At 36.4% G+C, this 13197-nt stretch overlaps 1 protein-coding gene and 1 pseudogene across 9 annotated transcripts in view; both read right to left on the bottom strand.

Annotated features, from left to right (window-relative positions):
* The window catches only part of LOC125091001 (phospholipid-transporting ATPase ABCA3-like), a 186545-nt gene that overhangs the window by 62097 nt on the left and 111251 nt on the right, over positions 1-13197 (bottom strand). For all 9 annotated transcript variants that reach the window (XM_047714346.1, XM_047714349.1, XM_047714348.1 and 6 more), the window contains 2 exons: positions 11971-12121; positions 3740-3838 (listed from right to left, as the gene is read on the bottom strand). In XM_047714346.1, coding sequence (XP_047570302.1) covers positions 3740-3838; positions 11971-12121 — 250 coding nt within the window. The remainder of the gene's footprint in view (positions 1-3739; positions 3839-11970; positions 12122-13197) is intronic.
* Positions 11256-11944, bottom strand: LOC125090618 (proteasome subunit alpha type-3-like; annotated as a pseudogene).

Below are 13197 nucleotides of genomic sequence, written 5' to 3'. Positions count from 1 at the left end.
ATCTTCTCCCATTACATAGGCTGACTTTTAGTTTTGTTGATTGCTTCCTTTGCTGGACAGAGGTTTTTGTTGGTTTGTTGTTTGTTTTTTGTTTTTTTTTTTAAGATTTTATCTATTTATTTATTTGAGATATTTGATATTTATTTGAGATATTTGAGAAAGAGAGAGTGAGACAGAGAGCATGAGAGGGGAGAAGGTCAAAGGGAGAAGCAGACTCCCCATGGAGCCTGGAGCCTGATGCAGCACTCGATCTCAGGACTCTGGGATCATGATCTGAGCTGAAGGCAGTTACTTAACCAACTGAGCCACCCAGGCACCCTGGACAGAAGTTTTTTATCTTGATGAAGTTCCAATAGTTCATTTTTGCTTTTGTCTTCCTTGCCTCCGGTGATGTGTCTAGTAAGAAGTTGCTGCAGCCAAGGTCAAAGAGGTTGCTGCATCTGCTCTCCTACTGAGAGGAGGCACTGTCTCACACTAAGGTCTCTCATCCATTTTGAATTTATTTTTGTGTATGTGTAAGAAAGTAGCCCGGTTTCATTCTTCTGTATTGCTGTCCCATTTTCCCAACCCCAGATGTTGAAAAGACTGTGATTTCTCCATTGGATATTCTTTCCTGCTCTGTCAAAGATTAATTGACCACATAGTTGTAGGCCTCTTCTGGGTTTTCGAGTTTTGTTCCATTGATCCGTGTGTCAGTTTTTATGTCAGTATCATATTGTTCTGATGATTACAGCTTTGTGATATAGCTTGAAATTCAGAATTGTGATATCTCCAGCTTTGCTTTTCTTTTTCAAGATTGCTTTGGCTATTCAGGGTCTTTTGTGGTTCCATACAAATTTTAGGGTTGTTGAAGACTTATTTATTTGAGAGAGAGAGAGGGAGAGAGAGCACACATGTAAGCTGGTGGAGAGGGGAAGAGGAAAAGAGAATCCTCAAGTAGACTCCCTGGTTTGCTGAGTAGAGAGCCTGACACGGGTCTCAATCCCAGGACCCCGATATCATGACCTGAGCAGAAATCAAGAGCTGGACACTTAACTAACTGAGCCACTGAAGCACCCCTCAGGATTAATTGTTCTAGCTCTGTGAAAAATGCTGCTGTTATTTTGATAGGGTTTACATTAAATGTGTAGATTGCTTTGGGTAGTATAGACATTTTAACATTATTTCTTATTCTAATCCAAGAACATGGAATGTTTTTCTATTTCTTTGTATCCTCTTCAATTTCTTTCATACATGTTCTAGAGCATTCAGAGCACAGTTCTTTTATCTCTTTGGTTAGGTTTATTACTAGGTATCTTAGGGTTTTGGTACCACTGTTTTTAAATTTTGTTTGCTTTTGTTTTTAAGCAATTTCTATATTCAACATGGGGCTCAAACTCAAACTCAAAACTCTGAGATCAAGAGTCACATGCTGGGGCACATTTAAAAATTTAAAAATTAAAAAAAAAAAAAAGGAATCACATTCTCCACTGACAAAGTCAGCCAGGCACCCTGGGTTTTGGTGCAATTTTAAATGGGACTGATTCCTTGATTCCTCTTTCTGCTGCTTCATTATTGGTATAGAAACGCAACTTTGCTTAATTTGTTTACCAGTGGAGTCATTTTGGTAGAGACTTTCAGGTTTTCTATAGACAGTATCATGTCATCAGTGAATAAATAAACTTTGACTTCTTCCTTGCTAGTATGGATGCCTTTTATTTTCTTTTTGTTGTCTGATTGTTGAGGTTACGAGGATTTCTAGTACTACGTGAAACAGAAATGGTGAGAGGGGACATCCCTGTCTTGTTCCTGACCATCCTCAGCTTTTCCCCACTGAGGATGATATCAGTTGTGGGCCTTTCATATATGGCTTTTATGATGTTGAGGTATGTTCCATCTATCCCTACTTTGTTGAGGGTTTTTATCAAGAACGAATACTGTACTTTGTCAAATGCTTTTACTGCATCTATTGAGAGGATCATATGGTTCTTATCCTTTCTTTTATTAATGTGATTTATCATGTTGATTTATTTGTGAATACTGAACCATCCCTACAGCCCAGAAATAAATCCCACTTGATTAAGATGAATAATTCTTTTAACGTACTGTTAAATTCGATTTGCTAGTATCTTGTTGATAATTTTTACATCCATGCTCATCAGGGACACTAAAAAAAGTGGAGTTTGTCTGATTTTGGAATCAAAGTAATGCTGGTCTCATAGTGAGTTTGGAAGTTTTCCTTCCATTTCTGTTTTTTGGAACAGTTTGAGAAGAATAGGTATTAACTCTTCTTTAAATGTCTGGTAGAATTCCCCTGGGAAATCATCTGGCCCTGGACTTTGGTTTATTAGGAGATTTTTTTATTACTAATTCAATTTCTTTCCTGTTTATGGGTCTATTCAAATTTTCTACTTCTTCCTGTTTCAGTTTTGATCATTTGTAGGTTTCTAGGAATTTATCCATTTCTTCCAGATTGCCCCATTTGTTGACATATAATTTTTCATAATATTCTCTTATAATTGTACTTTTGTGGTATTGGTTGTGATCTCTCCTTCTTCATTCATGTTTTTATTTATTTGGGTTCTTTCTCTTTTTGATAAGTCTGGCTAGGGGTTTATCAATTTAAAACCAATTCTTTCAAAGAACTAGCTCTTAGTTTTATCGATCTGTTCTACTGGTATTTTTGTTGTTGTTTTTATATCATTTATTTCTCCTCTATCGTTTTTCTGCTGGTTTTAGGCTTTATTTGTTATTCCTTTTCTAGCTCTTTTAGGTGTAAGTTAGGTTATGTATTTGAGATTTTTCTTACTTCTTGAGGTAGGCCTGTATTGCAAAATACATCCCTTAGTCAGAACTCCATGAAACAGTGAGGCTGTCAAGACTGTTTCTAGGGGTGCCTGGGTGGCTCAGTGGGTTAAAGGCTCTGCCTTCTGTGCAGGTCATGATCTCAGGGTCCTGGGATCAAGCCCCATCGGGCTCTCTGCTTGGCGAGGAGCCTGCTTACTGCCCCTCTGCCCACTTGTGATCTCTGTCTGTCAAATAAATAAATAAAATCTTAAAAAAAAAAAAAAGACTGTTTCTAAGCCTGAGAGACTGAAGTCTAGAAAAGTCCCGAAAAGACTTTTTGTGAGATCTTTTCACTGCTAACCAGTTGGCCTTCTCTTAGCAGCATCCTGAAATCCCTGGGCACCTTCTCTTTGAGCTTTCACACAGTGCAAGGTAATCTCAGACCATAAACCATGGACAATTTAAGTAGGTTACAGAGACATGACTAGATTAAAGATTTTAAAGTCATCCTCACTACGACCTCTAATTTAGATACTGGACTTTCGCTGTGACCCATAAATTCTCTAGGCCAGTCCTAATCCCCCGCTCTCGGAAGGCACAGGCACCCAAATACAAACCCAAAAGTTTCATAAATAACTTTCCCACCCAATACTCCACTACCCTGGGTATTTAGAACCTCGGTTTAGTTATTTTCTGTTGTTCCACACCCTCATGATTTGCAGGGAAGATCCTGTCTCTCCAGCTCAATGAATCGCTATTCTCACCCTAGTCCCATGACTCATAGGAGCCTCAGCCCATTAGAGGAGCAAGGGGCATACACTGGTCTGTTGGCATTCACAGAAGATTACCATACCTAACAATCTAATACTATTTCTTCAATGATTCCAGTTATGGGGTTTGATTTCAAAACAAAATCCAATTATAGAGGAAGAGATTTTTCCTCTCTCCTGTCCCTCCAAGCATCATTACTCACCTAAGGAAAACTTCTTCCATGGTAGTAATTGAGACACCAAAGCTACTAATGCCCAGCTCTTTCTGCCTGTTTTCCAGATCAGTAAGTAGGTCTTTAAACCTAGAATAAGGAGAAGAAGAGTGAAAGTTACCACCAAAACAGATTATTTTCAAATTAATATTTCTTGTTCCTAATTAATTTCCTTCAGCAGTGGAAAAAGGAAGGAAGGAAGGAAGGAAAAAAGAAAGAGAGGGAGAGAGAAAAGTAAAGAGAGAAGGAAAAAAAAGGAAGGAAGGAAGGAAAAGAAAAGAAATTGAGTGCCAAAAAATTAAAATGAAGGGACGGAAAAAGATTCCAATTTAACAACAGTCATATCTGTGTACTTTTCCCTCCATGCTCCAGCCATACTGGCCTTTATCTAGGCTCTCAAATGTGACTTGTCCTTTTTTATTTCTGATTTTTTTTCCAAAAATTGTTTCTAACCCACCTCCTCTCCTACCTAAATTTTATTCTTCATTTGAATATTGGTTTACATGTTGCTCACTTTTCCTCATGATTCCAATATAAGAGCACCTTGCCCTTCCCTAAATAATTCTTATAATTTTCACTCATCAATGATTATTTCACCCCTCCATCGAATATTTATGTAGTGCCAAACACATGCTAGAAAATGTTCTGGGTCCAAGAGACACAGAAGTGAACAAAACTAAGTCCCTGATATAACATTTTAGTGTAAGTCAATACAATAAACAAATAGATGAATAATATGATGTCAGGCATATCAACTTTCTTCTCCTCATCCAGAGTAATGGTTACTATTCATTCCTGTATCCCTTCCACAATATAGAACCATATAAATTTTAAAAATTTGGAAATTTTCTTCTTCATTATCTCAGTTAAGATTAAAAAGAACATTGTGAGTCTACATCAAGCAATCATGAAAAGAAAAAAATTGCATATAAAAATCCCATTTGGATTCGCCTATTCTGAATATGTCATATAAATGGAATTATAGAGTATGTGGCCTTTTTTGTCTTCTTTCACTTGTCTTAATGACTTCAAAGTTCATCCAAGTTGTAGCATGTATAACACTTCATTCCTTTAACATTTTTTACTCCATTATATGGATATACCATATTTTGTTTATCCATACATGAATCAATGGACATTTGGGTAACTTCTACTTTTTGACTATTACTAATAATGCTACTAAAAACTTATTTGTGGACATAAATTTCCAAAACTCCCAGGTATATGCTGAGATGTGGAATTGCTGGATCATGGTAACTCAATCTTTTTGAGGAATTCATAAATACTTTACCAAAGTGGCTATACTATTCTACATGCTTACCACCAATGTATAAGGGTTCTGACTTCTCCATATCCAAACTCAAACTTCTATTTTCTTTAAGAAAATATTATCCCATCCCACTGGATGTGCAGCAGTATCTCACTGTGGTTATTATTTTCTGCTTTTATAATACTAATGATATTGAGCATCATCTCATGTGTCTTGATCATTTATACATATTTATTTAAAAATATCTATTCAAATTCTTTGTCCATTTCTAAATTAAATGACTTGTCTTTTAAGAGCAAGGTGAAAAGATATTTTATATATTCTGTGCACGAGTCATTTATCAGATATAAGTGATTTATAATTTTTCCCTATTATTTGGGCTGTCTCTTTCTTGATAGTGTACTTGAAGGTGAAACATTTTAATTTTTCATGAAGTCAATTTATCTATTTCTATTTCTTGGTTGCTTATATTTTTTCATGTCATATCTAAGAAAAATTGCTTAATCCAAGGTCACTAAGATTTATGCCTGTATATTTTTCCTAAAAGCTCCACTCTTGTAGTTAGGCCTTTGCTCCATTTGACCTTTTTTAAAAGATTTTATTTATTTGACAGATAAGAGATCACAAGTAGGCAGAGAGGCAGGCGGGGGAGGGGGAAAGCAGGCTCCCTGCCGAGCAGAGAGCCAGATGTGGGGCTTGATCCCAGGACCCTGGGTTCATGACATGAGCGGAAGGCAGAGGCTTTAACTCACTGAGCCACCCAGGCACCCCAACCTAATTTTTTGTCTATGGTGTGAGAGTAAGGATCCAGCTTTATTCTTTTGCATGTGGGTATTCACATTTGGCATATTCACATTTGGCATATTCACTTTTGGCATCGTTTGCTAAAAAGGCTATTATTTCCCCAACTGAACTGTCTCTGGATGCTTGAGAAAATCAATTTTATGTAAAACGTTTATCTTGAATTCTGATTTACTTCATTTCTGTGCATGTCTATCCTTATTCTAGTACCACATAGTTTGATTTCTATAATTTCATAGTAAGTTTTGAAATCAGGAAATATGAATCCTCAAACTTTCCTTTTTTTCAAGATTGTTTTGGTTATTTAGCAACCCTTCCATTCTATATTAATTTTAGAATCAGCCTGTCAATTTCTGCAAAAAAAAAAAAGGCAGTTGGAATTTTTTATTTTTTTTTTCAGACTTCTTATTTTGGAGTAATTTTACGAAAGAGTTGTGAAGATATTAAGGAAAATTCCTGTATACCCTTTATCCAGATTTCTCTAATATTAACATATTTCACCTACTAAAATAAGAAGTTAACAGTGGTTCAATAAGTCAAGCAGAGAAAGTCAATTATCATATGTTTTCACTTACTTATGGAGCATAAGGAACAACATGGAGGACATTAGGAGAAGGAAAGGAAAAGTGAATTGGGGGAAACAGAAGGGGGAGATGAATCATGAATGAGAGACTGTAGACTCTGAGAAACAATCTGAGGGTTTTGGGAGGGGGATGGGGGAGCCTGGTGGTGGGTATTAAGGAGGGCACATATTGCATGGAGCACTGGGTGTGGTGCATAAACAATGAATCTTGGAACACTGAAAAAAAATAAAATTAAATTAAGATGTTAAAAAAAAATGTCAAGGTCATGAAAAAAAAAGAACAACTGTCAAAGACTGTAGGAGAATAAGGAGACATGATAACTAAATACAGTTAGAATCCTAGATTGTATGTTGAAACAGTTAGAATTTTTTTTAAGATTTTATTTATTCATTTGACAGAGATCACAAGTAGGCAGAGAGGCAGGCCGAGAGAGGAAAGGAAGCAGGCTCCCCACTGAGCAGAGAGCCTAATGCGGGGCTCGATCCCAGGACCGAAATCATGACCTGAGCGGAAGGCAGAGGCTTTAATCCACTGAGCCACCCAGGTGCCCCAAAACAATTGGAATTTTTTATAGGCATCATGTTGATTATGTAGGGAGTACTGCTATCTTAATATCAATCTATGAATACAGGATGTCATTCCATTTCCTTGGGTCTTCTTTAACTTCTTTCAATGATTTTTTATAGTTTTCAAAAAGTTGTATGTCACACAGTTCTTTTGTTAAATTTTTGCTATCTTATTGTTTCTATAGTACTGTACATGGAATTACTTTCTTAATTTCATTTTTGGACTGCTCACTGCTAGTATATAGAAAATATAAGTAATATTTTAATATTATATCTTGCAACTTCACTGAGATAGTTTATTAGTCCTAATACATTTTTAATACATTTTTAAAGTTGGTTCTTTATAATTTTCCCTATATAAGAACATGTTATCTATGAATATAGATAGTTTCACTCCTCTTTCTGATTTGGATTCCTTTTACTTATCTTTCTTCTCTAGTTGCCGGCTGGTACAAGGTTTAATACAAATGGCAAAAGATGTCTTTTGTTTGTTCCTTATCTTACAGGGAAAGCTTTTATCCTTTCACCACCAAATATGATGCTAGTTGTGGGTTTTTCACAGATGCCTGTTAACAAGCTGAGAAACTTGCTTTCTATTCCTAATTTGTTGAGGGTTTTTTTTTTTTTTATCACGAATGGCTATGGATTGTGTCAAAGTACTTTATTTTTTGAGATAATCATGTAATGTTTGTTTTTTATTCTATTAATGTGGTATTTTACATCAATAATTTTTGCATGTGGACCAACCTTATACTCCTGACACAAATCTGACTAGGTCGAGGTATATAATCCTTTTTAAATGCTTGTGGATTGGTTTCGCTAGTATTTTGTGTTTGGGTTGAACTGTTTTTGTTTTTGTTTTGTTTTTTTGCCTCAATATTCTAGAAGTGATTTTCTATAGTTTTATGTTTCTAGTTTTATTATTGGGTTATACTGGCCTCATAAAATGGAACTAGTTCCCTCTTCTATTGTGGAACAGTTTGCAAAAGACTGTATTCATCTTTACTTAAACATTTGGTAGAACTCACCACTGAAGCCACCTGACCCTTGTCTTTTCACTATGAAAGATTCTGATTCCTAATTCAATCTCTACTTGCTAGAGATCTAATCAGATTTTTATTTTTTCTTGAGTCTTTTTTTAATACTTTATTCTTAAAATAGTTTTAGGTTTACAATAAAATTGAAAGAAAGGTACAGAGATTTCCTATATATCCCTGCTCCAACAAACACAGCCACCCCACTACCACTACCACTCGCCAGAATGTCACATTTTTTTTCACCAAAAATGAGCTTTCATTGACATATCATACTCACCTAATGTCCACAGATTACTCAAAGGTTTACTCTTGGTGCTATATATTCAAAAATTTGGACATTACAGAGTACTATTACAGAGTATTTTCACTGCCCTAAATATTTGTTCCTACTTATCTCACCCTACCTACACCCTTGGCAACCACTGATCTTCTCATTGTCTCCATAGTTTTACCTTTTGCAGAATGTTGAGAGTTGAAATCATCTGGTATGTAGCCTTTTCAGATTGGTTTCTTTCACTTAGTAATATGCATTTGAGGTCCCCATGTCTCCTCACTGTTTGATACCTCATCTCTGTGAAATGCTGAATAATATTTCCTTGTCAGGATGAACCACAGTTCATCCATTCACTTACTGAGGACATCTTGCTTGCTTCCCAAGTCTTGGCAATTATGAATAAAGTTGCTATAAGTATCTCTGTGTAGGTTTTTGTGAGTATGTAAGTTTTTAACTACTTTGGATATATACCAAGGCATGTGAGTGCTGAATCAAATGGCAAAAGTATGTTTAGTTTTGTAGGAAACCACCTAATTGTCTTCCAAAGTGGTTGTGCCATTTTACATTCTGCCAAGCAATGAATGAGAGTCCTTGTCAAATCCACAGCCTTGTCAGTATTTGGTGTTGTCAGACAACAACTGCTCCAGATTTCGGTCATCCTAATCAGTGTGTAGTGGTATCTAATTATTGTTTTAATTTGTATTTACCTGATACGAGGTAAGCATCTTTTCATGTGTTTATCTGCCACTCATATGTCTTCTTTGGTGAGGTGTCTGTTAAAGTCTTTGGCTCATTTTTAGGAGTGCATGAGTGGCTCAGTCAGTTAAGCATCAGACTTTTGGTTTTGGCTCAAGTTGTTATCTCATGGGTCATGAGACTGAGCCCTGGGTTGGGCTCTGGACTCAGTGCATAGTCTGCTTGGGATTCTCTGTCTACCTCTCCCTCTGCCCATCCCCCTCGCATACTCTTTTTCTCTCTCTCTAAAACAAATAAATAAGTCTTTTTAAAAGTTTTTGGCCCATTTTTAAATTGAGTTGTATGTCTTCTTATTGTTGTGTTCTAAGAGTTCTTTAATATTTTGGATAACAGTTTTTTATCACATGTGTCTTCTACAAATATTTCTCCCAATCTGTGGCTTGATTTCTAATTCTCTGGACATTGCCCATCACAGAGCAATTTTTCATTTTAATAAAGCCCAGCTTTTCAATGATTTCTTTCAGAGATCATGCTGCTGGTGTTGTATCTAAAATCTCATTGCCATACCAAAGGGCATCTAGGTTTTCTCCTAGATCTCCAGCAGTTTTTAGTTTATTTATTTGAGAGAGAGAGAGAGAGCATGAGAGGGGAGAAGGTCAGAGGGAGAAGCAGACTCCCTCTGGAGCTGAGAGCCCAATGCAGGACTTGATCCTGGGACTCCAGAATCATGACCTGAGCTGAAGGCAGTGGTTTAACCAACTGAGACACTCAGATGCCCCATCTTCTAGCAATTTTATAGGTTTTCATTTTACATTTAGACCTATGATCCATTTTGAGTTACTTTTGTGAAGGGTATAAGATATGTGTCTTATTAATATTTTTGCATATGGATGTCCAGTGGTTCTAGTACCATTTGTTGAAGAGACTATCTTTTTTCCACTGTATTGCCTTTGCTTTTTTGACAAAGATCAGTTGCCTATACTGATGTTGGTCTATTTCTGGATTGCTTCTGTTCCATTGATCTATTTTTCTATTCTTTCACTAATATCAAACTGTCATGATTATGGCAGATTTATAACAAGTCTTCAAACTGGTTAGTGTCAGTCCTCCAACTGTTCCCCTTCAATACTGTGTTGCCTGCCTTTTACCTCTCCATAAACTTTAGAATCAATTTGTTGATATCCATCAAATAATTTATTGAGATTTTGATTAAGATTGCATTGAATCGGGGCACCTGGGTGGCTCAGTGGGTTAAAGCCTCTGCCTTCGGCTCAGGTCATGATCCCAGGGTCCTGGGATCAAGCCCCACATCGGGCTCTCTGCTCAGTGGGGAGCCTGCTTCCCCCTCTCTCTCTGTCTGTCTCTCTGCCTACTTGTGATCTCTGTCTGTCAAATAAATTGAAAAAAAAAAAAAAAGATTGCATTGAATCAAGGAGTGTCTGTGTGGCTCAGTCAGTTGAGGGTCTGACTCTTGATCTCAGCTCACAATTTGATCTTAGGGCTGTGAGTTTGAGCTCCATGCTGGGCATGGAGCATACTTAAAAAGAAAAAAAAAAAGGACTGCACTGAATTATAGAGCGAGCTGGGAAAAACAGACAGCTGACAATATTGTCTGTCTATACATAAACATAAAATATTTTGTTTTTTAGTTTTTTTATTTCATTCATCCAATTTTGATAGTTTTCCTCATATAGAGCTTGCATATATTTGGTAGACTTATACCTAAGCATTTCATTTTTGGAGGTGCTAAATTTAGAAGTGTGTTTATAATATCAAATTACACTTATTCATTGCTAATATATATAGGAAAGTGACTTACTTTTGCATATTAACTTTGTATACTGAATCTTTGCTTTAATCACTTATTAATTCCAGAAGTTTAGGGGGGTTTTTTGGTCAATTCTTTCAGACATTTTGTATAAGATGATCATGTCATCTGTAAACAAAGGTAGTTTTATTTCTTCTTTCCCAATCTACATACATTTCCTTGTCTTTTCTTATCACATTAGCTAGGACTTTCAGCATGATATTGAGAGCAGTGGTGAGAGAGGACTTCCTTGCTTTGTTCCTGCTATTAATGGGAAAGCTTCAAGTTTCTCACCATTGAGCATGATGTTAGCTACAGGCTTTTTGTAGATAGTCCTTATCCAGTTGAAGAAGTTCCCCTCTACTTTTCTTTTGAGAATGCCAACAAGCTTGCTTTAAAGGAATATGAAGCTAGTAATTACATCTTGCAAGTTGGCCTGGTCCTGGAAGTTTATGATAAGTTTCCTCTTCCCTTAGTTTCTGTCTTTTGTAGTTTGCCTGGCTTTGGCAATGGCACAGTCCCAATTTCCATATGAAACTCCTGATGTAGAGCTGTGCACCATCATTCACACTATAAGACCCTAACATGAAGCCAGAACCAAAAGGTCTAACTGCACTGTACAGTGTATATGCATGTATATACATAGCCTCTCTATCTGCAAGACATTGTAATGGAAAGTTATAGCCAAAATTAGATCTAAAGTTGGAAGCTTCTTCTCTTGCAATGTCTGCTAAGGAATGAGCATCTGCCAACAAACCTGCCAGCCGACCAACATTAAAAAGTCGTTCATTGGAACCCTCTTTGTATAGCTGAGAAAGGACTAGCTTTTCTACCCCAAAGACAACACCATCTTTACATCTGATTCCAATAGCTATACTACTGTTTTCACAGCCTTCATAGCATATACAACTTGAAAAACCCTTCCATCAGGACAGAATGTAGGGGCTGACAATTCATACCCTGCCCCAACTGAGCTCACTGTGCTGAAACTTCTGGGGCTACAAGGCCCACTGAAACCAGAGACTAGTAACAGGCTCTCTCACTGGGTGCCCTGGAAAGTAAATTGACTATTACTTGTCAAGTGGCAACAAGAAATAATCTGCTTGCCAAGCCCAAGAAAACCTGGAAAAGCAATAGTTATTTCTGGTAACCCAAAATCATTTATCTGAGATTTTCTGGATCCGTACCTGTGTGTGTACTTTTTGGGTAAGATAAATGATAATTCAGCTGCAACATCGCTCTCCAATCTGGCCTCAGGTATATGTTGATTAATCACTTCAATAATTTCTTCAACATTACAATGAGGTTCCTTCACCATAATTATGTGGTATCCCACACCTGAAAACAACCATTTAAACATCAAAATTTTAAAAAGGTAACCTTCCAAATTAAACACCCCCCCCAAAAAAAAACAGGCTCTTGCCTGTTAAAAATATCATTTTTTAAGAGGAATCATGTTTGTGCTTAGGAGGAAATGGATTTCAAATTACCTTCAACCCATTCCTCTTAGTCAGTCCCTGACTCTTTAACCTTTGGGTATATAGGTTTTTTACTCTGACCACAATTTAAACTTGTTAAAGTTTTATTGTTATATATCTTTTTTATTTGGATTTTCTTCATTCCATCATTCTTTAAATACTTAATGCTTGCTCACCACTTTTCAGACACATGTCAAAGTTTCAGACACATGTCATTCATGTTAATGAATGAAAACTGTAAAATTTTACCTTACTGTACTAGAAGTCTTCACTTTGTCATATGAAAACAGGCTATTTGGACTTCTAACACCAAGTCTGCCTGATACATTCGGGATTTTATACACACGCTCATGTTCATGTGCATGTTTCTGCACACATGTGTGTACAGGTATACACACATATTCATTTTTCTGGTCTTGTTGCTCTTATTATTTTATAATTCATCACATTAAGGTGGCTTACTGTTAAATCCTGGAATGGAGCTTTGAAATCCACTATTTCTAACTTCTTCTCATATATACATGTGTACATCTAATGAAAACCACTCTTGTTTTTTTCAATGTCCTTCCATTTTCTATCCCTGACCGTCACACTTAATTTCTTACTGATCCTCCCAAAAAACCTTATGATCCAGGCTGACTTACTCATTGTTCTAGGGGTAATATAGTCACTTGCTTTCATTTACTTATCCAACTTCCTTAAAAATCATGTTCTTTTCTCCATTGCCTTTATAAAGCCTGCAACTAAAGACATTCTATGGATAATCAATATACTTGAGTAACACTTTTGTGTCTATAACTAACCTACTATGAGAATATCAATTTCTATATCCTCATCTGTTCGTACAAAAGCATTCAACAATATGAGTCCCTCTCTTTCTGACATTCACCAAATTGACTATTTAAACCCAACATCCTCTTTCATGGGAAAAGGTAG

This window comes from Lutra lutra, chromosome 18, assembly GCF_902655055.1.
Source record: "Lutra lutra chromosome 18, mLutLut1.2, whole genome shotgun sequence".
NCBI classification, from domain to species: Eukaryota; Metazoa; Chordata; class Mammalia; order Carnivora; family Mustelidae; genus Lutra; species Lutra lutra.
Note: the sequence above shows the minus strand (reverse complement) of the source record. Positions and strands in the feature narration are given on the sequence as shown.